This window comes from Meleagris gallopavo, chromosome 2 (genome assembly GCF_000146605.3).
Source record: "Meleagris gallopavo isolate NT-WF06-2002-E0010 breed Aviagen turkey brand Nicholas breeding stock chromosome 2, Turkey_5.1, whole genome shotgun sequence".
Lineage (NCBI taxonomy): Eukaryota > Metazoa > Chordata > Aves > Galliformes > Phasianidae > Meleagris > Meleagris gallopavo.
This window is the reverse complement of record NC_015012.2, coordinates 18,669,723-18,696,361: the sequence shown is the minus strand read 5'-3', so window position 1 is coordinate 18,696,361 and position 26,639 is coordinate 18,669,723. Positions and strand designations below refer to the sequence as shown.

Here is a 26,639-nt window from a genome sequence, read left to right as displayed (position 1 = left end):
TCTGACGGGTGAGAACCATAGTCTTATAAAAATAAATAAAAAAAAAAATCTGTGCTTTCACACCTCATTTGCCATATTCACCACTGGGCCACCATTCAGCAGAAGAGGCTGATGCAAGGAGGTCAGCAAGAAGCTATTAGCAGAGTCGCCTCCTGAGATTACCTTGGTCTTATTGAGTTGGAAGTTAGCATGACAGTACTGCAAATAACTCAGCTGCAGGTTTTTTAAAAGTAGCATAGATTTCCCCATAGTGTTTGTCACTTTGGAAAATTGTTCCTGGAAATGAAGTCCCAGAAATCTGGCTTTGACAGAGGACTTTCTGAGTTGTGAAGAACATGAGTACAGAAAAATGTCATACTCCCTTTCTGTCAGGAAGTAAGTATCTGTCTACAGATACTTTCTGTAACCTATCATAATATTTGGGAAGGTAAAATATATTCTTGTGGACTAGAGGTGAAGAAAATATTGAAATCAAAGTATGAGTTAGTATTTTATGATATTTTTTAATATTAAAAAAGCGATCCTAAATACAGTAGTTTTGTAGTTGAGAGGATATTGTATTAAAGCAGGGAAAAGATGAAGTTAAAGCTTTTAACTTATAGTAATTGTTTCAAGAATATATGAAAATCTATTAAATGCCAAGGGCTCTGATTGTTCAGATTCTTACATTTCTGCATACTGCCATCTCTCTGCAGAGGGTAGAGTGAATAAGGCATTCATCAGTACACAGCACTTACACAAGGAATTGCAAAAATGACTCTGATTTGTAGAGATATTTTAAAATTAATGGAAGCAATTTTAGCAGAGATTGATCTGAACTAGAAAATAGAATCAAACTCATCCCCTACCAAACTTTCCTAATTTTAAATCTAGGCTTAAAACATACCCACAAACCTTAGGGATTTTAGAGTAAATTAGTATTAATTTTATCTATCCAGATATGAACTCTACTGATTGCTCTGCTATCTGTCTGTTTGAATACTTGAACACATATAATTAAAATGTAAAGTAATTAACAGGATTGCTTGAAAAATCATTAGTTAAAATGCACTTCATAATTAATTTCGACCCAGATCTTAAGTAGAGTTTCAACAGTAGAAGGCACAACATCTTGTAAAGTGTCCAGCTGGCTTCACAAATAAGCCTCGCTAAAAATCCAAATCTGTTTTCATATTTGTTATACTATTTGTATTTTTAACCTGATAATATGTGAAAACAGAGCAGTGAAACATTACTCTTACTTAAGGCAACTTTTCAGCAATAGTAATCCAAATGACACTGAATCAGCGGGTTCCCAAACCTATTATGGCTAATTTAGGTGTCATTAAAAGTGCTAAAAGTCAATCCAATTTGTGCACTTTGAGACAGCTGCATTTCAGTGTTTGAACACTGTATGAAATACACATTACTGCCAAACGTTTGAACAAAGAAATGTCAAGAACATGCATAGTATCACAATATAGATTACAAAATGCAGTTTCAGAAGATCATTAAACTCATATGGCTATTAATACTTCTCTAAATATGAAGTATAGAAGCAATGCCATTTCTTACAGCCCAGAATAACACACGGACTTCTATTTTGCAGTCACTCATAATCACACAGATTAATCCTGCTTGCCAGGTATTTGAAGCATGGATCTCTGTAATTTAGTTTGATATGCTGATGAGCTGAAGGAACAACCAGTAGTTGTTTGGAATGAATATGTTTCTACCACTAATCTCTATTCATGTTCTTTTTACTATCACACAGTTACACTGATAATATAATAGTATAGTTTACACAAAGAAGAGAATGTATAACATGGACAAGAATATATTGTCAGATCCAGAATGCTTACAGAATTTAAGTTTATGGGCCTCAGAATTTGCTAAAAATATTTTGAGTAAGCTACCATCTTTGATTAGTTTTGTCCATTAAGTAAGGTTGAAATGAGCCGTATTTAGCTTTTTAGAGACAAGAAATTGTGTTTTCCCAGTAGGATATGTTAATGAAAAATACAGTAGAGCTAATTGGGTATTGTCCTTTTAGCTCAAAGATGTTTGTACTTTAGGAGGAGGCTGGAGAAAAGCAAGGTCAGGAACATATACTTTTTTACTTACCTTTCCCTGCATCTCTAAAATGATGTCTTTTTTATTCTGTTTATTCAGTACTTAGCAAATAAATACAATAAAAGGAAAAAAACAAAAACAAATGAGCTTTAAAACTACCTTAAGAGCATTAAGAACATTGCAAGTATTCTATTGTACGTAGGGTACAATTTCAGGTACATGAAGATTATCTGTATAATTCTTGTTTGCTTGCATAAAATTAAAGTTACATGAATTTAAAGGGCTGAAACACAGATGATACATTACGTTATCCTATTTAAACACTTTGTTGAGGAGAACTGTAAGTTAGTTGAATTCAAAAGTAACCTCATCTTCTATTCAGATTGCAGGCATATACAATTCGCCATTCAGAAAATCCCCAGATCCAATGGAACTACTGCTCCGGCAGTCAAAGCCATTGAGCCACAAGCAGCAGCGAGTGAAGAGTCCCTTCACATATGATCTGTATGACTGGCCAACTTGTAAAAGACCTCCAGCTTTCTCCACAGGAGAGGCTCTGCCACCTATTGGCAGACAGAAACCTCAGGTAACATTTTGCAGTATCTCTTTGGTTGCTTTTTAAATATTTTATGATTTATTTTTTTTTTTTATTTATAGAACTCATGAATGCATTGAGGATATAAGTCTTTGAAACAAACCTGTCTTAAAGAAAATTATATGTTATGTAAAAAAGTCTTTGCTTTGGAGAAAAAAATGTCATTTCTGAGAGTCAAAGAGATCTGATATAACTGAGTATCATCTTGATTCATCAGATGTAAAAGTTTTAGATTCCAAACAATTAGGGAAAATTAAAGGTAATAGGACAAATTTGCAGTTGAAATAACTGCTAACTTTTTTTGACATTATTTTCCATGTGGAGGCTAAAAGTTATCCTCTCAATATGGAGTAGTTTCTGCTCTTTTGTGTCCACTAGCTGTGTGTCTAATTATGAAAGTTTCAGCACATTGTTCTGCATCAGTCATCAGGTTGCTCTGCTCCCTTCCTTAACTGTCATGGTCTCAATTTTATTTTCTGTTGATGTCAACATGTGTTGCAGATAGCTCTTTTTTCCTTTCTTTTAAGTAATGGAGATCTCCAAGATAACGCGTCGGAGTAAACGTATCACAGAATGGCAAAACAGCTTTTGCCATCTTAGCTATACCTGCTGGAAATATGTCCAATATACACGTAGATAGACCTTTGAGACCTTTATGTTCTTCCCTTGATGACAAGTGGATATTTTTTCAGACATACAGCTTTTGCCAATACATGCCTGATACAGTTACTTTTCAGACAGTGGATTTTGTCTTCCATTCTGAAGAATGTTTCCGTTTGCCCAGTCAGCTAACTTTCTTTTTTATGTATCTCACACATAAACTTTATTGCCAACTTCACTTTGAAGGTCTGTAATATCTTCAGATCTTCTCATACATGTTTTGGATGATAGAATCCAACTTGGAACAGACTCACAAGGACCACTGAGTCCAACTCGTGGCTCCCACCTGAAATCCATACACTGTGTCTGAGAGTGGTATCCAACACTCCTTGAACTCCAGAACTGGGGCTGTGCCTACTACCCTGGGCAGCCTGTTACATGCCTACTGCCCTCTGGGGCTGCCTTTCCCCTGACACAGCTCCATGCTGTTCCCTCAGGCCCTGTCTCTGTCACAGGGAGGTGCTCAGCTCTGCCCCTCTGCTCCCCGTGAGGAGCTGCAGCCTCCATGAGGCCTCCCCTCAGCTCCTCTGCTCTGAGATAAACAAGCTGAGGGACCTCACACATCTTGCACTATGGATCCTTCACCATCTTCATAGCCCCCCTTTGGATGCTCTCTAATAGTTTTATGTCTTTCTTGTATCATGGCACTCAGACCTGCATCCAGTGATAGAGGTGAGGCTGCACAACACAGAGCAGAGCAAGACAATCCTTCCTCTCACCTGACAGTAGTGCTGGATCTGGAGCACCTAGTGGTACAGTTGGCCCTTTGGACTTCAGTTCTCACTGCTGGGTCAGGTTCAACTTGCTGTCAACCAGAATCCTCAGCTATCTTTCTGTGGGACTACTTTCCAGCCTATTATCCCCGAGTCTACACACATATGTAGATCTGCCCCATCCCAGGTGTAGAATCTGGCACTTGCTTTATTCTGTTGGTGGTTGCCCAGCTCTCCAATTTGATGTCTCTGCACAACCTCTCTACCCTCAAGGAATTCAACATCTCCTCTCAATTTAATGTCATCCACAAACTTAGAGTGCATTTAAGTGCTGCATCCAAGTAATTGATGAGAACATTAAAAAGAACTGACCCTAAAATGGAGTCCTTCAGAACCCCATGTTTTTTTTAGAAGGACAGTGGTTCTAAATAAGACCTTAACAGTAACTTTCACTGAAGCTACCATTTAACTGAAGAAATTAAGTAACAGTAATGAGCAATTAACAATATATAATACACCTTCATTGATATTTAACTCCTCTGAACTGATATGGCTATTTCCAAATACAGTCTTAAACTTGAGCTACTGCTAGATTCAAACTTAGTTTAGACATGCCATCTGTCACAATTTACATGTGGTAAATTGGTTGAATTTGCCATGGTCTCACGGGCTAACGCACACTCAAGAGGCTTTTCTCACCTTTGTATCACACCTGACTTGTCCAAAGGAGGACAAGTCAGTATCTGTGATGGGATGTGAAAGCGGAGGTAATTGGGTTGGAGCACAAGGAACAGATGCAGATCTGCCAGACATAGAGGTGAGTCCCACAAGGTCCACGCTGCTGGTAATAATAAGGATCAATTTCAAATAAATTCTCCACCTTTGTCCTTCCCTCCATTCATCCCCACACTTTAGCTGTTTAAGCTTCTTTGTATAATGAGCTCATTGACTCATGTTAGACCCAAGTCAAAGCGTGACCCCACTGTTTAGTGATCAGGGAGTTTGAAATTGGCTGTGTGTTCAAAACCAGATATATATGACATTATAGCCTTATCTTCTGGGACCAAAGGGGCTATGACTATGACTATCCTGCTTCAGTGGGATGTGACTAAATGCATGGTCTCTCAGGGCAGAAAGGAAGATTTTGTGTGGGTGGTAATGGTACAGGAGTCATACTTTTTAAATAAAGAGAAAAATTATAGTTTTTACATTGCTAAGTTGCTCTTGCAAAACCACTTTACTGTATCTTACAAGCTTCAGCTTGGGTGTGGAATATTTTATGGATGTTTCTAAGTTCGGATGTACACACAGCAGTAGTGCACAAACAGCCTTCCAGAACAAACCAGAAGAGTCCTGTTTATTTTCTGCACCTCAAAGAGGGAATTTACTATATAATACTTTAATCCTTTCAGCACCCTGGGATGTACACTGTGGGGCAGATTTTCAAAGCACAGTGCGTGGATTTAGCTGTGCGACTCTTATTGATGTTAATGGGAGTCACACGGCTAAATCCCTGCACAACACTTTGACAATTTAGGGTTGTATTGTCTAAGGAAAGGACGCTGTTTTGAGCTGATGAAACAGCTGGAAATGAAAACCCATCAGAATGCATCATCCTGAAAGTTGTTACAGTAAGGAATTTAATTACTAGCTATACTTGTGTCCTAGTTCTCTGTGATAACACCTTCTGGCACCATGCTTCTTTTTCCTGTATATATGTATGTCACATCCAGGGTGAGTCACTTGTTACTCCACAGTTCATTCAAATATCTAGAAACTGTGTTGCTGATAGGGTTGACTGTATTAGATAAGAATTATATGTGCTTAAAAGAACAAAAATTAGATATCTATTAGCATTCTCTTGGAGTAATTGATATTTAGCATTTTACGCATAAGCTCTGTGTATGTGAGATAGTGTATTTTAGCATTTTAATGATGCCTGTATGTTAGTTATAACAGATCTAACATTTTTATTACTAAGTTACCTAGAATTACAGCTTGATGGAAGCTCAGATAATTCTAAAATTAGTCCAATGCTCATTCAGAGGCATTTATAACAGAAAGCATATTCCCATTTGTCCCATTTGTCCTTTTCTCCGTGCTGGTGACTGTCCTGGCATGGAGATAGTAAAGAACATAAGAGTTTGTGTAGATTTTATCACAAGTTTTTGATTTTATGATAAAGTAACAAGAATGCCTATCTGCTGTAGACAAATCTGTAGCAATAATATTTATGCTATTCAGTACAGATTCAAAAACATAACATACGGTGTGAGTATCTTTCAGGGTGAAAATTGCTGGTTCCCTTTTGAAACAGAATGGCTGAAATGCTTGCAGGCATTGCAGATGTGAAAATACTTTTAAGCAACATTTTTTTCACAGATTACAACAAATTTTGAAGTTCATCTTGTACAATGGAATAGGCAAATGGATTTTTTAGAGGTCTTGTCATCTTAAATATATTCATTAGTTGTTTATTGCTAGATATGCTTCTACAAATACGTGACTCAGAGAAATGGAAAAATCTAAAGGGAAAGTTTAGAGTAAACTTAATATTTTGCAATATGCCTCAGTTTCATTAGTGATGACACAGCCTTATTGGAGAAACCTTTTGCATAGTTAAACTCTTTTATCTTCCTTTCATTAGTATTTGTTGTGTTCTACTAATTTCATTTGAACTATGAATTGAGAAAGAGTTAAAAGTTCTTAGAAACTGAAGAGAGGGAAAAAAGCTTCCTTGGACATCTGAATTGGCCCTTACACTTGTGAAATATTTTATTATGAAGAAGAAATAGAATATTCTGAAAGAATACTTTCCAAAAGCAAATATATCTGTTCTGATATTACTTGACAAAAGTTTCTTTCCTCTTTTCTCTGTATATTCAGCTCTGCAAACATCTTACAGTAGAGACCGTTCATCACTTTATTAACTATTTTAAACTTATTTGATAGCTCAATCATTTCATTAAGAATTCAAAACTTATTTTATATCTTAATCATCAGTTTATGCATTACTGGAATATTGTTTACCAGTTTTAATGACCTTTTTTAGTATTGATTATTCTGTTCCAAGCAATAGCAATTTTCATTCTGTTTTAAAAGACTCACAGTCATGCTAAATCAACTTTTTTTTTTTTTTGTAGAGAGAGACTTTAAGAAAGTGAAATCAAGAGAGCATCTGCAATAAGTTTAAGTAATATGCCTGCTTACTTACTAGGATCTTTAAAAAGATCTCCAAATCATGATGCTGTGTCTTTAAAAAGTAAAGTTCCAGTAAAAATTCATTAAGTATTTTCAAATATAGCAATCCTCCTGTCCAGCTGTGAAAAGTACTAGATGATACTTATTTGCCATTTGTGTTATTTACGGTCCATGACTTTTATGGTAACTGGTTCCTATTATTGGTTTCTATTAATGTAAAACATAAGTGAACATAAATGAGGCGTGAATCATTTCTTTTTATTAGCCCCACAGTCTTCACTCAGTGCTTGCAGTAACTCCAGCTGTGACTTGTTAGTGATAACCTATTTAAAGAAGAATATCTTAAAGAATAAAGACTGTGATTACGATTCTTTGTCTGCTCATAGTTTCCAAAGGTTTCGCTAGTTCATGGCAGGATCAGTAATGGTGAAAATAAAATAAAAAATAATTAGTAACTCTTCTAAATCTAGAGATGCCACTAAATTGTTCTGAGCATAATATGGCACTAATTGTACTTTAGGTGAGTTCACAATGGTTAGTACTAAAAGGAATACATGATGTACGTCACTTTGACAGAGCAGGAAAGGACTTTCTCCTGCTGTTTATCTGTGCTGCTAAATGGTAGATGCTGGTATGATCACTTATTAAGCAATGTAACCTGGGGAAAAAACTCTCTCTCTGTAGGTTTTGTGTATATGTTATAGATGTATACACATGAAATAAGTAGGAGCTTTTAGGATTATTATTTTTTTGAGACTAGTGCGATGAACGTGGTATTATACTTTTAAAAAATTGACTATACAGTTACATTATGGTGGTCATTAGTTTGAATTGTATTAGAAGAATTATGTTTTAAGTCACGTATTAAGTTCCTTTCCACGTAGCTTTATAGTAAAAATTGAAAAGAGCATGTTCTTTAAGGTGAAATGTGATTTATCCTGTGAAAAGGAAAAGACTTTCTGCTTAAGCAGAATCTAGATGAAGCTAATACTTGTATATCAGATTTTATTTCACCAGTATTTTTTCTAAGAAAAAAAATAAGCTCTCCTAATCAGTTCTAACAATGTATTGTTTTAAAATAATAAATATTTATTAGAAGCTAAATAAATCTAGGCTGCACATTTCTCATTCTCTCTGTGGGGCTTTAAAGCATGTTATCAACCTTTGTGTTATCTGTAACTCTCTATCAAAATGAACTGCTTTAATTATTTTGGAAGAAAAGTCTTGCTACACTTCCCGGGCACTCTATGCCCTCTTTCATCAGTGACGTGTCATGAATAAAAGAAGGAAATAAAAGAACTATAGCCCCACAATAAAACACTTACATTAGCGTATACCTTTCAGGGGCCTTTCCGTGATACCGCTGAAGTATTGCGGCAACGCTACAAGCCTTTGGAACCAACACTGCGAGTGGCAGCATCAATCAGTTCACCACTAGAGAAGGCCAGAGAGGAAATGAAAAGGGAGGAATGGAGAAAATGTATACATGACAATGAGTAAGCTCTTTGTTTTTTTTTTTCTTATATTGTTATGAGAATGTTTTCTTTGTTCTGTTGCTTTCGGAAACCTTTCATGCCTGACAAAATGAAATGTCAAACCTGACAGCTTACTAGCAAATATTCTCTGTACGTACTTTTAAATCTTTGTCCTTAGATTATAAACTCTTCAGGGCAGAGACCTTATCTTGTAATTGTGTGACATGTGCCTTCCATCTCTATGAATCAATAGAAGATCTTGCCATAATAGTACTACGTAATGCAACAGATGGGAAATAAGCAAACAAATGCAAATTCCTTTTTGCTGTACATACTTTGCCAAGGAACACATACTGTTTGAGTCCTCATATTCAGGAATTTTCCGGACTATGGGAAGAGAAATGTGGTTGCATGCCGATGAGACTTGTTTCTCTTCAAGTAGACTATCAAAACTCACTTGGAAGGGAACGGAGCATATGTTGCACATGTTAGAACATGATTTTTAAATATTTAATAACTTTTGCAGCAGTTTGGCTTTCTGAGCCATAGCATTTGTAATAGCATCAGAGAAACCAGCTTGTTTTCCATACAATCCCAAATACAGACGTCATCTATCCAAAAAGATTAAAGGTTATTGCTAAAATAGTTCCAGCTCCCTTCTTATTGTGATGGAACACTTTTGTCCAATCATAATAAAACCTATTAATTCACCTGTTCTGACTTTGTAGTTAACTAGAAACAAATGATGTTTTGTCTGCTTTTCCCTTGAATTCCTGCGCTTAGCAATCCTTTGATATTTGAATACCAGAATTCTGGACAGAAAGGAATTCATTTTCCTTGTGAGCAGCCTATGATCCACTGATTCACTTGGATGTGATACTTTGCTCTCAGCTCCATATTGCATGTTAGCTTAAGGACGGGAACTTTAGTATGCTAGAATCAAATGTATTTGCACTTTTTAATTTTGAGTGTTAAATCTTTTCTTATATTTTCCCTGATTGAATATTAACAGTGATATTAAAAGGAGATTGAGCTTAAAAAAGAAATCTCTTTGTTCAGTTTTATTTTTTCTATTTGCCAACAAAAATAATTGTTTTCATTCCTTTTATACCAAACACAATAGAAAAACTTTAAAAGTGTTACCTTAGTTTTCTATTCTTTCCTGTGTTTGTTGTTATTCAGAATGAGAAAAAGCAGCTTAATTTTCAAATCTCAGTTTAGATTTGAACTAAGTTTTTTAAAACTTATTTTTATTTTTAACTTCTCTTACTGAAATCTAGAAAACACTGAGTAATGATTTTCTCTCAGCTAAGATGTTCTTTTCACTGAGAAGATTTTGATTATGCATTCCAGATGAGGAGGAATTAAGTCCTTCACTTATGGGAATGAATATATGGTCTCCAGTCTTTATTTGATAAGATTCACGTAATGACTCAGAGGTCATTATGTGGCCAGTTTCAAGTGTTATCTTGAAATATTTATTTTTCTCGTTCTTTTTGCTAAGTGAATCATTAAGGTTTTAGACTTATAAAGTTTAAATCTGGACATGCCAACTTTGGCAGATATAAATTGATCGGCAGTCTTTATTTGCCTTATGGGTAAAGAAGCATTTAGTGTCATCCTTAATGCACAGAAGCAGTAATTCTCAGCTTCATGCACACTAAATGTATAGTGGATTATACATTTTCAGGCTGTGATTGTTCCGTTTGTGCTTCAGATTCAACCAACCACGCAAGGGTCACATCTGTAACCTTGAAAAGGTGATGACAGAGCTGCAGGTCATCATCGGGACTAACACTCACTAGTAATGCCGCAGCTGCTGTGGTGTGGTGGTCTCCAGGGAGGAGTCAACAAAGGGTTACTCAGATTCCACAGTAATCTTTTTCTCAGCAGTGTCTGTTATGAATTGACAAATTTCTTGTCTCTTTCTATGTAATTGTGTACTTTGGGACTGTATTTCTTCCTGGTAGTGCTTCCTATGCTTATCATTCTTCTATTTTAGAAAATGAGAGAAAGAGCAGAGGAAGTGTGTGGCATTTGTGGGGAAAGCTTGTGCTTGCATGTAAGGAGAAACAGAGTCCTTAATCTGTATTTTTCAAGAATGCATACTAGTGTTTTATAGGTTTTGTATCAGACAACACAGAATTCCCACCATGTTTTGTTTAAAAAAAAAAAAAGCTCTGAAATTGGTTTATACATTTGTCTCTAAACATTTCAAGCTTTGAGAAACTTCTTGCTTCTGATAAGTGCAGAAATAATTGAGAAAGCTATGGGAGAGGTTCAGGTAGGCAGCAGCAGTGCAAATGCAAAATAAATGAGTAAATTTTGTGTATGCTTATAGCAACTGCTGGATTTTACTATTTTGTACTGAAAGAGCAACTGGGCAATCTAACCTAATAAGGATGATTCCTTTTTCTTGCGTAATTGAAGCTGTTACTGCCTTATTGTGCTATTTTTCATACAAATGAAGTGATTTCCCCCTCCACTTGGATAGGAATGACAATTGGACTCCTTTGGGATGACCACTTAATAAACTAGCGTCTAGTTTGAGACATCAACTGCCGGATCCAGCATATTTAGATCACTGAGCATGAAAAGTTCTTTACTCAGTCGTATGCAGCAGTACACAGGCCTAATTTTCCGGAGAACAAAAACGTAAATTATTTTCATTAATTTTGTTGAAAGCTGTCTCACATAATATGCCTCATGATCCAAAGTATACTATTAAATATCTTTATGAAGTCCACATACATTAGAATGAATTGCAGTGTGGTGATGGAATAAGGATAAGTCAGTGATAACCAAGGCTGAGGCTTCCTGATTTATTGTTGGCTGCTGGTGTGACATCAGGCAAGTCACCTCGCTGCTGGCTGTCTGTGCTCAGAGCTGTACTAGAGGCAGCCACACCAGTCCTGAACACATGGATTGACTTGTGTGCAGCAGAGTGCAATGTTTGCACATCGTGTCTTGCACTTGTTTTCAGCAAGGTGCTTTCTTTTAAAACCAGCATAGGTGCTTCTGTACTACAGTGATGTGCTCAAAAGATGTACTTGAAGGCATCAGTATCAAAATGTGCACAGCAAGAAAGGTAATAAAATATAAGAAAGCAATTTGCTCATTTGATAAAATTTTAAGATTTTAAAAAATCTTCTCATTTGTGTGTTTTTACGATCTTTTACTCTATTTCTGATATAGCTGCAGTGAAAATAGCCACTATGTTTTATGTCATGCAGATATAACACATTTGAAAACTTTGTTCAAATTATGCTTAGTTTTTCACATGCTTTGCAACTTCAGCAATCTGCATATTTTCCGGACTGTTATTGTATTATGATAAACAGGGATTATCATATATTTTCAGATAATGTTTTCTTAACAATTCAACTTCTATTTGTAACTCTTCCATTTATTTTAATTACTAGCACAGTGTGCAACATTTATTAATCAGCAGAGTCTTTTTAAGTTAAACTACTAAATTAGCTAACCCCATTAACACAGAATACTCCAAACAAGCAGTAATAGGAGAGGTAGTTACTGTGCAAATCGTATTATACATGCGGGTGCTCTAGGGCACAGTTAAGCATGATTACCCTCTTTTGATCCAGTATTCCTCTGCTTCTTCCAGCTAATTTCCACTGGAAATTTACAAAGTAGCGCCTTCATTTTTCCATCTTAATTTTTCTAATGAAGTTCTAGTACTTTATAACACTGGGGATGCAGATTAATAAGTCTGTATAATTAAGAAGTTCTGGAATTTGCTACAGAAGAGATCTCTTTTTCTTCCTACAGGAACTAGACAGTGCTTTTCTTCATCACTGTATGGTATTGCAGACATGGGTTAAATAAAGAAAGAGACAAATGACTCTTAGATTTACTCCTGTTAGGATAAAAATGACCGATAGTTTATTGAAAAATTACCTATATGTATGTAACACATAACTACAGGCAAGATTTGTAAGAATGCATCCAAAATAAGTTTGTCTTGCAAAAATACTGTGCTGATCTTCTTAGATGCACTAAGTAAAATATGCTGCATAAAAAACTTTGATTTTTAATGCACTCTCATTATTAACTACATAATGGCAGCTCTGCTGCCATTGTTATGCTGTGGAAAACCATTGTTTTTTGCTTTGTACACCAAATGTAAAGATGAAGAGTGTTGGCTTAGAGCAATGACTTCAGGTAAAAGTTGAATCTGAAAGCTTGAAATTCATTACATGTTTCATTAAAAAAAAAAACAAACAAAAGAGGGATAGGGGTAGGGAGGGGGAGGGAAAAGTCACAACTTTTGATGATTTGTTTGGAGCTAATTGTTCATGGCCATTACAGTCAGAGGAAGCATCTTTTCATTTGAATTAGGTCAAGGCAACATAAAGTATCCTAAAGTATCCACAGCTTCTCTGAGCAGCCTGTTCCAAGTTCTCATCACCCTCACAGTGAAGATTTTTTCCCTAATTTCTGATCCACACCTACCCTCTAGTTTAAAACTACTTCTTTTCCTGTGACAGCATTCCCTGACAAATCCTCCCTCTTGTTTGCATTGCTGCGCAGAAAGCTCTCTCTCTTGGATTGCCATGGGCAGTAGAGTCTGTATCTGCTGCTGCTTCTCTCGACTTGGTCAGACTAACTAGAAAGCCTTCAACATTTAAGAGGCCTCTTACTCTCCTGTCAAAATAGAAAGATATTGGAACAGGAGACAGAGAGTGGAAAGAAAAAATAATAGGTGAAGAGATGCAGGAAAAAAAGATAATTAGGGGGCAAAATATATGGAAAAGAAGAATTAGAAAGATTAAATTAGTGGCAGCATAGTGATACAGAATAGAATGAATGAAGAGACAAAAAATGCAAGTTCTATTAACAGATATTTAAGCTATCTTTTGAAATGTCAATATATCCCACTAAACTGTCAAGTCTAGGACTGTCTACTAATTCAAGGCTTCTATGTCTTTTTTCTTGCTAATTCAGTCCAACAGATTGTGGTCCTGGAAAAACTGCAACTGGCCTTTGTTACCACTGACAGTGCCAGCTGTGGTCCTGGTCCTCTCCCAGTTTTTGTTTATATAATACTGCTATTTGTAGAACCTGAGGTAGTTTCTCCTTTTGGTTCCCTTTCTTTTACCCTGTCTTGACTGTATTTATTGGTACATCTCTTTTAAGTTTTTGCGATGGACAAAATGAGATCATTTTTCCTTTTTTTTTTTACTTCTTTGGAGAAAACTCACCTCTTGTTAAATCATGAAGTTTTAGAAAGGCTCAGCTTATGCTGACTATGCCTTGTGGCATAATATGAAATCAACATGGAATTTAATTCTTCTTTCATCCTGCTATTTCTGTTTCTGTCATTTTTACTGAAACCCCTCTACAACTTCTGAATTTGCACTGAAGTGAGAAAGAAAAGCTGAAATCCAGATATGAGAATCCTACTCAAGTGAACTTTTCATGGTATAAACTGTGGTCTTAACTTGGGCAGGTCATAATGTTATTATACCATTATCTGGATTTAATTTTCTTCTCCTTCCATCACTCTCTTCTATCACATTCAAAGCATAAAGTTGGGGAAAAGCTGTGTTAGGTGTATATGTAGAGCTATAGAACACAATGCCATTACTGAATTTTATTACAGAGCTATTGCTTTTTTACTATTATTATTGGTTGCAGGGCTATAATGACTTCCATATGACTCATTAATTTGGTTATCTACTTAACACGCACATACAAAAATGTTTTAATGTTATTTTATTTACTTATTCACATAGAATGATTTCCGCTTGATTTAAACCGGCATTGAATTTGCAAACATCTTTTCTTGTAGCTAGATCCTTGTTCCTTTCAGCATCTGCTCACATAGCTCTGACCTGAAATTTTCACAGTCAAACATTGCAACTTTGTTTCTACCACATTCAAAGATGAAACAGTGGTAATCTCCATTTGGGCTATTATTTATATTTTTATATATTATTATATTTACATTCAGGCTGCTATTTATGAAAGAATGATATGTAAGTGACATTTAGAATCTAAACATTGCTTATTAATGAGCAATGATTATATAGCAAAAGAATAAAAATAAAATTACTGCTTCATGCCATCATATCCCATTATATTTTTAATGTTCTTTCATTTCAATTTTAGCATTCTTTTATTGTTCAGTGTTAAAAAATTCATAGTTGCTTTAACATTTTTCTCAACCACAGACATATGCTCTGGACTGTATGGCAGTCAACTTACCCCAATCAATGATCTTAGAGAAGATATGCAGTAGCATGTGGAAGATTATATCCTTTGCACTCTACAACTTCCTGAAGGGAGGTTGTAGTGAAGAGGGGTTTGGCCTCTTCTCCCAGGCAACGAACAGAACCCAGGGAAATGGCTGCAAGTTGTACAAGAGGAGGTTTAGGTTAGACATAGGGAAATTTTTTTTCTTTCAGACAGTGGTCAGGCACTGGAATGGCTGCCCAGAGAAGTGGTGGAGTTGCCATCCCTGGCAGTGTTTAAGAGGCATCTGGATGAGGAGCTGCAAGATACGGTTTAGTAGCTTGTGGTAGCAGTGGTAATGAGAAGACGGTTGGACTAGATGATCTTATAGGTCGTTTCCAACCTTGTGATTCTATGATTTAAGATTCTATATTTGTACTAAGTTGCATGTAGAGTATACAGTTAGTTGTATGCTCACAGTCCTAAAATATTAAAATATACGTATAGATATTTGTTTGGAATCACGGTAGAACATACAGAGTTTGATCTGAAAAGAACGCCTCCTGTATTTTGTGATATTCCAATGATGCCACCATCGTTTCCAATGCATTGAAGCTGATATTCAGCTCTGCACATAGTTCCTGTGTCATCATCTCCTGATTCGTGTGGATGAGCTGATCAAGGCGCTCTTCATTTCATGATGTGACAGCTGTGCATGGCCATCTGGAACACAGCTTGTCTTTCATGTTACTGTTTCCACTGCTGAAGCACACCACCCATCACCTCACTGAGCTCACATCCACTGTTTGGTCTCCATAAAAGTCCAGCAAGCATTGATGAATATCAATGGGTGCCATTTTTTCCAAGTGGAGGAATTCAGTCATACCCCTTTGTTTGATAAGCCTTTGCATGTCAGATGCCATTTTGTCAGATTGCCCCTCTGCTGCCATCTGTCACATGGAAACAAAATGTAATGGAATATTGATGGGAAGGTTCAACCTCTACTGTCATACCACCAATATCTGTCATCTGTCTCTGACATTGTGGACCAAGATCATAAAATAGGAGACGTTATTTTCAGAGCAACCCTAGTGGATTACTCTGAGTACTGGTACTGACAAAAAAAAAAAAAAAAAAGGTCCACAGTGCAGTCAAGCTCTCCACATTGGAAATGTTATAGGGAAAACTAGAATCATTATTGCTTTCCTTTACTTTATCTTCTACTCTTCTCCATATTTTTTTTGTTTTCCATTTTGTGTGTAAATCTTACAGATGCAGTATTCATATTGAATTATGAATGTTATGGCTCAACTAAATTCTGTGCATATATAGGCAAATCCCTAAACTGCTAGCCTTGTCTTCTCAGCTATCCAATCCCCTGAGAAAGCCAATTTTCTTTCATGTCTGAACAAAAGAAAAATGTACTATTAAAATGCAATTCAGAAGTGATAAAAACTGCAAGTGGAGCAGCCGGCTCACAGCACCTTCGATGTATTCTCTGGGACATTGGGGCCGCATTAATTTTTGTGTGCTTGTGATGTCCATCCCATGTGCAAATTAGCATTACAAGTACCATAATCTGTCTTATGTGAGAGTGTCCTTTCCCCTGAGTATACACATGCTACTACAGATTTGTATAATTTAAAAGTCTGCTAACTCAGTGTTTTTCTCATGCTAACTTTACATAATATTTTTTTGTGGTACTTGATAGAGTAAATTGCTATAACTAGTAAAATTGCAAAATAGTTTATTTTTATGAAGTGGAATTTAAAACAACTACCAAAAAAAAACAAAAAACAAGCCCACGCAAACAGTTGCTGGTGGAGTATTTAGTGAAAAGAAATAATTTTCTGAGTCTGTATCAACCAAGAGACAGAAAGAAAGTTTTTATTATCCCTTTCTTCATTAAAAAAAAAATAAAATAAAAAAAAGAAAGATTTGACTATCTAACTCTCTTAGGGACTCTAGATCCTGAAATGCTTTCAGCTACTGAAAAGGTTTTAATTAACTACACATGTGGCAGTTAAAGTGATGTTTTAAGCTCCTGAAACAGGTATTTCTAACTTTGTTATAATTCTTCTGCACTTGTAAAGAACACTCCTTGCTTTTTTTGCAATACCAGCGATGAAGAGCTTCCTTCATGAGATTTCCCTTTGTATGAAAATGTACCTGTTTGCTATCTTTCTTGCAAACTAAAATAGAGAGGTGAAACTAAAATGTATTTGTAGGATCTCTTTCAGATCTTTTATATATGAAGGGTTCTTTACCTTCCTTCACACAGTTTACTGTGGGTCCAAGCCTGAGCACTCATCCGTGAGATTAGGGATATCTGCAAACCTCTTATATGTCCAAATGGGTAGCTGGAATTTCACTGTATGGTGGCGGTATGCAAGAAGGGAGTTCACCCTTAGTATGATCAGAGATGAAAGAATCAAGATCCAAAAGATCACTAATCAGGAAATACTGATCACGTCAGAGTAAACCACACAATTTACAAATTGAAAAGAAACCGTTGATTTACTTTGTGTTCTGCTAATATGTGAATATCAATAGTATTATCTTTACATTTTCATTCTGACAAACTAGACTACAGTCTATTTTACTTTGTTTAAGAGCTGCCAAAGGATTCTTTTTCTGTTTTGATATAAAGGGGTTCTTTCTGGTGCAATTTAGCACCAGAATTTGGTTTATACTTAAATTGCTGGCATCTTGAAGTATTTTCATCCTGATGGAATGATCAGATTGAAGTTGTGTTGTGAGTCTTTTGGACTACTTGTAAGACAAATGCAAGGTTCTCTAGAAATGAACCCTCTACCTGTGCATGGTTTGTGCCTTCCACTGACTAGTGGCATGGACTGCATTGCATGTATCAACAAGCAAATCACTGTTCATTTCCTCCTTGTCCACATCCATTAGTAGGACAGATACAGCCAAAGTAAGAACCTAGTAATACTAGTCATATGCTGTTGAAGCTCTATAGCTCTTTGCTCGATTTTGGTTTTAAAAAGCAGTTATAAGAAAAACTTTTGTAATCTTTCTCACATTACTTTGGACAGGAGGTGCTACATCAAGAAGGTAGAGTGGGAAATATCAAGAATGCATGTCCACTCAATATCCTAATTTGCTGATATTTGATTTACATAAATCCTGTGGCATTCAGAGTACTATGTAGTAATTTTAAAATATTCTTAAATTTCAGATTTTTGCCATTTTCTTCGTATCATAAAAATGAGAAGTATGACCTGTCAATTCATGCATCAGAAAAAATTGGCAAAGAAACTTACGGAATTAAGCATTTCCGAGAAGTACAGCCTAATAAGTGGATAGCAGGCAAGGTAAGTCATTGCGAAAGTTAAAGAATGGCTGATTTTTTTTAGAAAGTTATTGTATGTGATAGGACCTAATCCTGAGATAATCAAATCCAATTTTTCTAGCATGTTACAAAATCATATTGAGCTATTGTGATGAGATATTGAGCTTCCTCAACATTCTGGAAAGTTAAATTTGAGGAAATTCAACAGATCTCGCATCTACTACATATGGATTTAAGAACATGCTTAAGTACATATCCAGTTATATCAGTTTTGTAAAGTTTTGCTGTTTCTGTTCTGTTTCTGCCTTTCCTCAGTTAAGATATAATACATTTATTTACTCTTATATGTGAAGACAAACCTTCAGAAAATTACGGAAAAAAATAGTCCAAAACTATTTTATTGCATATATTCTTCAAAAAATAGTACAAGGAAATGAAAAATTGTTTTTGTTTTAAGATGTTTTCATTAAACTGGCTTCTTTGTCAGAAACATCTTGTATATTTCCAGTTTTTGTAGTGCTATAAGAAATAGTTTTCCTCAGAACTTTCAACATTGTGTAAACTATTTTCAGTGATTGAAACTTAATACACTATAAGATTTCAAAAGTCCAAAAAGTTCCATCAAGCATGATAGAGAAAAAGGAAAACTGAACAATTGCTTCTTACCATTTTTCAGATTCTTAGCAGCATTAGGAAACTGAAGGTTCAGAACTTCTGAATCTTCACAGTATGTTTGTATAAAAACTAAGAGAGAATTTTTTTTTTTAATCATGTGTCAACTCCTGCAAAACCAAGCACACTCTCTGAAACTATATGAAAAAGGAATACTCTGTTAAAATATTACAACAGTGTAGAATTATTGAAAAAGGATGTAAATGAGCCAAAACAGTATTCTAACATGAATTTGTAGATGTGTTTGTATTACTATTTTTTCATTAGATATCATAATCACATTATAATTTCCCACTATGAGAAAGATATGGATTTGGCAGAGCAGTTCTAGTGTAAGACCTCAAGGATGATAAAGGAAGTGGAACATCTTTTATGCAACAAGAGGCTAAGAGATCTGGAACTCTTCAGTTTGGAGATTATCAGGGGCGTCTCACTTTTGTATTTAAATACCTAGTGGGAAGGAATGAAGAAGATGGAACCAAATTCTTAGTACTGTCTAGTGAGTCTATGCTGTGAGGGTGGTCAAACACTAGAACACATTGCCAATGGGGGTTTTGAAATTTCCTTCGTTTCATTGAAGATATTCAAAACCCTAAAGGATACAATCCTGGGCCACCAGCTCTAGCAGGTTTTGCTTGAGCAAGGGAATGGAATGGGTGATCTGAAGAGGTCAATTTCAACCTAAGTAATTCTGAGAGTTTTTAAGATGTGATTACTTACTTCCTTGGAACTAACTTATCCTTATATATATATAATAAGTTTCAATTAAAGTTAATTTCAGAAGTAATATTTTTAATCATATTTTTTCTCAAAGTGTTAAGTTTAAAAAAAAAGAGATGGTAACATTTTGATATTTTACCATACAGAAATAGTTAAACTGCATTGCAAATAAAAACATGAAAATCAACATTCAAATAAAAAGATGAATTTGTCTTTCAAAAGCAATTAGTGGAGGATGGACTTGATTGGAGTCCAACTGCATGAGCATGATATATGTATGTAAAACAGTATAAAGATTTGCTGGTCATACTTATCTTATAGTGTAAAGATTCTCCCTCTTCCAGTCCTTAGCAGTTCAGACTGAGATGACAAAGTCAAAAAATGTGACAATTGCTTTATTGTATATCCTCTAGGATATATATATATCCTATATATAACATGTATTATATAAATTATGGAACTTATATCACTAAACTGACTTTTGATCTTCGATATATTTCAACCTAAATCTCTGGAGATGTATAGCTGTATGCATTAATTCAACATGACAAACAGCCTTCCAACTCTAATTGTAAATCAAAATTAATCTTCATTTCAGAGTTTTGCTTAACAATTGATCTGTTTAATACAGCCATTTTGGGGGGTTTCCATGAGATGATATTTATGTTAGTACATTATTACAGCCTGAATAACTGATAACTGCCAGGATGTATATTCCACTTCTTAAAGTAGTATACTAGATAAATCTTTCTTATCATTGCTGATAAGAAAAACTATGGCGTAATTTCTTCCAGGAAGGCAGTTCTGTGGTTAGTGGGTCAATAACCCCTCTGATCTGCTGAAGTATTATTTGATACTAACTGCCTTTTTAAAAACTATATATTAAAAAGCTTTTCTCTGTGTCTATGTGCATGTCCTGGTTGTATTTCCTTTAGATTTTCACATATATATAAGCATTTTAATTCAAGTTACAGAATTAGTATGCAAATTATGTAATTACTTCAGAAGCAAAATGAGCAAGAATGAAAAATAGTGCTATGTAATACTTCATCTGGAATATTTCCATGTAGCTTTCAAAAAACTTACTACGTTAAGGGAAAACTAGTTCTGTTCTCCAATAAAAAGCAAAAAAGTTAAGAAATGTAAATTATAATGTAGTTCTAGTGGGGGAAGAGTATGTTTTTATCCAGTTGTAAACTACTATAAAAATAAAAATGCATGCATACTTTTTGAAACAATATATGTCTAAATACCGTGGAACACTTTTGATTTATATGTGAGAAATACCAATATAAAAAAATATATTACCAGTCACTGTGAGTTTAATCTACAGTGATAGGTCCCAAAATAGCTGGACAGTCAGGGGATCAAATACACTAACTATAATCTTTCAGTTGTCAAAACACTCACATATGTTCATATTTACTGAAGCAGAAATGATAGCTTACAGCTTTTAATTGGTATTGGAGTTAGTTTGTGTATGCATTTTAGAAAACTGACTTAAATGACAGCATTAAATGTTTTCTTATTTGGAAAATTCAGGACATGATGTTTGAAGACATTCTTTGCTGAAATATTCTTTCCTCTGATGCCTTATTAGAGGTGAATTACAGTACAACTGCATCGCTGTTTCATTATTTGCAGAGGCATTTTGGCCCTAAACAGAATTTTATTATCTACAAAGCATAAAAATATCCAGTACTGCAAGGAATTAATTTAGAGAACCTAAGCATATTGCACAGAACATAAAGTTGACCTTTACCGTCTACAGCTTTTGGAATGGAGTGGGATGTGGAACACATCATAGATTTAATGTGGCACAACGCCGTCTGCAGAAACTTGGGTGGGACTGTGACTGCCTGCCCATTGCACCCGATGATTGAATCTGCTGTCACCAGCATCCTGATAATAATGAACATTCAGCTTAACGACCGTGATTATGATTATCATAATTGATGTGCAAGTGCAGTGTGTGGGGATCATTACAGCTGAACTGTACAGCAGAGAAACATGCCTTAGTTATGGATAATTTTACTTTTATGCATTGATTGGGATAAAATATGCCTTTCAAGTTCAACAGGCCAGAGTAATATAATTTTAGGAAGACTTCTACATGTATGAATTGATGATTATGAGCTTCCTGCAAAAACAGTCATTCTGGCTGTTTGTTTTGAATTGTTTCCTTCCATTAATAATGGGAAATAATTAAATAATTAGATGTCGAGTGGAAATCACTCATAGTGTACTGCCAGCATTAATCAGATATCAAGCTGAAATATTTCTGATTGTGATGGCCTTGTCTGGGCTAGAAAAAACAGCACTTGTATTATACCACCAACACAATTCTAGTTATGTTGGAGCGGTAGAAACTGGGCTGCAGTCAACATCACTATCATTTTCACGCTGTATTGTGTAACCATTAGAGCAGACCATAGTTGTTGGTTATATAAATTATATAGCTTCCACCTCTGTCACCAAAAGCAGAGCTAAATGAATTAAGCTAAAAGCTTAATTCAGGCAGTGTGGATAAAAGCACAAAACACAACCAACAGTTTCAGTCAATTTTGCTGGATAGTGATTGCCATCAGCCAAGATTAGGTGAGTTGCAGAAGTATTTCGTTCAGTCCTATAATTACGTGTAAATGCACTTCAAGCTCAAGTTTATAAAATAAATGTTAGAGCATTAGTATAATGCTAGTTTTTCATTGATTTACAGTAGATGTAAATTCTTCCTCTTTGTTCAAGAACTGGCAGAAGTGACCTATTTGGGACAACAGAGGAAACAGACCACAGAAAAAAGTCTAGCTTGCTTTCTACCATAAGGATCTCCATGAATGTTTCAACTGCATAATTGCTCTTACGTTGTTTTACTGAGTTTGGAGTTTCAATGATGGAAAAGAGAACTCCTTGAGCTTTGAGGAAATTCATACTATTTTGTATGTCTGTTGCCTCTGGAACTTCAACAGTTTCAGTTGTTTTCATTGTTACTTGTGTTATGGAACAAGTTGAGCAACATTTGAAGTTTCACCTATGCAGGAAGAGATGGCCTGAAAATCTCAGATCTTTAGAAAGTGAGCAAGACTTTTCTACACACGGGAGTTTTCTGGGTAGTCAACCCATTTCCTTTCACATTCTTCTGAGGCCACTGTGTCCTGTAGTTTCACAGAAAAACTGTCTTTGTATTACTGCAAAAGTACACTATTCATGTTTTTCCATCTCTTCCTACACTGAAATTTATTTGAATTTCACTTTAACTTGACTTAATCTTAATCTGACAGCAATTATATTTGAGATAATGTATGTGTGATTTTTTCAACTTTTTATTAGACTGTAACAATTTTTAAAGGAATTTGCTTGTTGTTTTTTTTTCTTTTTTCTTTTTGATCAGAGTAAAAAAGAAAGTACACAAGCGTAGTTTCTAACGCAGAGTAGTATCCCTGAGGAATATGGATCTGTTCTATCAGCCTTATTAAATGTTTAAAAAATTTAAATGCCATACTTACTGGTATGCTTTGTAAGAGAAATTTCTAATATATATGAGGTAGGATATTCTGAATATCAGATTCTTTGTTTCTCCAGTGCAATTGCAATGTGTTTCCTTAAGCAATGTAAAGCCGACATAATGTGGCAGCTAGAAGTGGCTCTATTGTAGGGGAATTATTAGGTAATCTGTAAGAGTTTGCGTTTTACACTACTGATTTCTACATGAGCCATGTCAGGAATAAGGGTTGTTGGAAAACTGTGTTACGCTCTAGCAGTCTCTGGCCAATGACATGGCTCCTTTGTAATTATTACTGCTAGTGTAACTTCATGGATCTATTCAGATGCTTCAGATGAACCCTTAGCTGGAGTTGTCCTGGTAGATGAAAAACTTCACATGAACCAGGTGTGTGCTCTTGCAGCTAGGAAAACAAACGGTATCCTGGGCTCTGTTAGAAGAGGGGTGGCCAGCAGGGACAGGGAGGTGATTGTCCCTCTCTACTGTACCCTTGTGAGGCCCCATCTGGAAACCAGGTCTGGGGCCCCCAGTACAAGAAAGACAGAGAGCTGTTGGAGAGGGTCCAGGGGAGGTCCACAAGGATGATCAGAGGACTGGAGCACCTCCTCTACAAAGACAGGCTGAGGGAGCTGGGCTTGTTCGGCCTGGAGAAGACTGTGAGGTGACCTCACTGCAGCCTTCCAGTACCTAAAGGGAGCCTAAACAGGAGGGGAGTCAACTCTTTGAAAAGAGTAGATAACAGCAGGACAAGAGGACGTAGTTTTAAGTTGAGGGAAGAAAGATTTAGGTTGGATGTCAGGGGGAAGTTCTTTACAGAGAGAGTGGTGAGGTGCTGGAACAGGCTGCCTAGAGAGGTTGTGGATGCCCCGTCCCTGGAGGTGTTCAAGGCCATTTTGGATGGGTCCCTGGGCAGCCTGGGCTAGTATTAGATATGGATGTTGGTGGCCCTGCCTGCAGCAGGGGAGTTGGAGATTGATGATCTTTGAGGTCCCTTCCAACCCAAGCCAATCTATGATTCTATGATTCTATCATTATCAGCTCTCTTGTTCCAAGTTAAGGCTGCTTTCCAACACTTTGCTTCTTATCATATGTCTAAACTAAATTAAATAATCAAAATCCAAGAATCTAATCCTTCACAATGCATCCTACTAATATATATCCTATATAATTCATGAAAAGGTAATCTCTTGGATTCTCTCTGCTGTCCTCAGAACAATCATTGTGAGTCAGAGCACTTCTATTTCCTCATTTTATAATTGGCTTGAGGTACTCCTTGACTCCACATAGGATGATTCCCACAACAGCATCACTCTTCAGAACTTTGAGCTCCTTGGAGCTCAGGCATTTGGCTACAATCTTGGATAGACAGTTCTATAAATAAAACCAAACATGCAAAAAAGCCAGGAATATGTAGAAAACAACAGTGAGAACAGCAGACATTATCTCTGATTTACAGAAGTAGAGTGAAATCTCATAAGATGCATCCATTCTGTCTTCTAGGAAAGAGTCAGAATTTCAACTTGTGATTGTTGACATAATGATTTTTCCAGATTCCTTGTCCAATGTATATTTACAGAAATACATCTTATTATAAAGATCCCTTTTAGAATTCCCATTGTAAAAGTTCCTGTGTGGTGGTTTTTCTCATTTTGAGAAAAATTCTTCAGGTCACTGCTACTGTGCTGCCCTTAAAAAACACTACTCATTGTGTAATGCAAATGATTATTAAGTATCAGCCATCTCTGAAATTACTTTTCTTAAGTGTTGAAGGAAGGCTAAAATTGTGAAGCAAATTAAAAGATAGAAAATGGCTACTGTTTAGCTAAATATAGAAAAGAATGGCTGAGTAACTGGAAGGCTGGAAAGAAAAGCTGGAACAGCTTTCTAGCAAAGGTTACTGATGACTTACAGGGTATGATTTTGAAGGAGTAGTACAAAGTAGTGACTGGGATGAGTCAAACCATTCAGTTGGTTATTTGCATGAGAAAAGATACTGTCACTACTCTTCTAATCAAATCCATTCTAGTAGTTATTTGTCGGCAACTAGTTAAATATTTTATAAAACCTGATTTTTAGTCCTGTGATTTCTCAACGGGAAAATGCAGTCCCTTGATGATGATCCAAGGCTTTGAAGAATAAATTGATTCGAAAGAGAAAATTAGATGGTACTTATTATACTGTCTAACTAGCAATTCAGTGTCATTTGTCTGTAGGATGATAAATGTCTTGCTTTGCCTACCTTCCTCATTTAATAATGCAACTTGAATGTTTGTAGCATAGAAATCTTGCTTTTTAGTAAGTTAACTTTAACCAATATTTTTTGAGGGAGATAGATACACATATTTAACTTCCCATTCTATACATTACTTAAGCATTTTAAAAGCTCTCATTTAATGAGAAAAAAAAAAAACTTTACTAATGGAGTATCTTGCCTAATTATGTCAGTGGACACTTAGAGGACATTACAGCAACTTGTGACAAAGTTTTTAGTCCAAAAACAAAATAACAACCTGCCTGCAAGTTGATCTGGAAACACTAGTGTTTGTTTACAAAATATTTAATTGATGTTAGTTTTAGAACTAACTGGAATTGATTTGATTTTACTGGAATTGAAAGTCTTCTCACTAAACTCGCACATGTTTGGCCTTACCTTTTGATGACAGTTTTGCAGAGGCTGTTCAGTATTCATGGAATTAAGATTTGTTCATACATCCACCAAGCAATGTATTGCAACCAAACCAATTTGTCACAACATTACAGTAAAAGTCTAGATTCTGAAGTCAGTAGCAATCCTTGATGGAGCATATCTGCAAAAACATGCTACTTATTATTTGGTTACTCACCTTTAGCTTGATTGTGATGATTAAATATATTTGTAATGGTAGTCATAAAGACTTCCACAACTCTGTAAGATTAACACAGCCCATGCTGCTATTAAAAAATGCCTGGGATATTAAGACTAATTCTCAATGCTTACCATAGTTACATGTGATAACCAGTGATGACTATAATTGATAAGCAGAGGAATTCTATCATTTCCTTTTAGGAAGAATACTCTAAGAAGAATGTTGATACTCATCTTCACAGAAAACCAGACTCTTTGAATCTCATCTTTAATTGCATGTTGCTGGTGGCTTTACAAATTGCAGTCTAAGAAGCATGTTATTGTGGCTTCCTGCAACATATACAGTTAGGATTTCAGAATGTCACATCTGATAACATTGGCTGAAATAAATATTTTATTGTACTGATGCAGTATGATTGAATAGCTGTGAAATTTATAATGCTATTAGCAGATATATCTGCTTTGAATGAATTCTAAAAGATTATGCTGGATATATGTCCAGCCTGTGTGAAAGGCTACATGTCTGTTGCTCTGATGACAGAGAGCAAGTGTAGATTATTCTTAGAGCAATAGATTTCAATGCAGTAAAATGTAGTCTAGGTTTTCAGAATCTGAGAGTAATCAACATTTCCTGAATAGGAAAAAATTGTAGTGCAAGTTTTGTGCACTTGCGTTGGAGTGAATGAGAAACTGCAAGTA

The 26,639-nt window shown here is 35.6% G+C and overlaps 1 protein-coding gene across 3 annotated transcripts in view; it reads left to right on the top strand.

Moving 5' to 3' along the window:
* SPATA17 (spermatogenesis associated 17) overlaps nt 1-26,639 on the top strand; it is a 91,217-nt gene that overhangs the window by 49,306 nt on the left and 15,272 nt on the right. For all 3 annotated transcript variants that reach the window (XM_031552359.1, XM_031552360.1, XM_031552358.1), the window contains 3 exons: nt 2,435-2,638; nt 8,566-8,717; nt 18,091-18,226. In XM_031552359.1, coding sequence (XP_031408219.1) covers nt 2,435-2,638; nt 8,566-8,717; nt 18,091-18,226 — 492 coding nt within the window. The remainder of the gene's footprint in view (nt 1-2,434; nt 2,639-8,565; nt 8,718-18,090; nt 18,227-26,639) is intronic.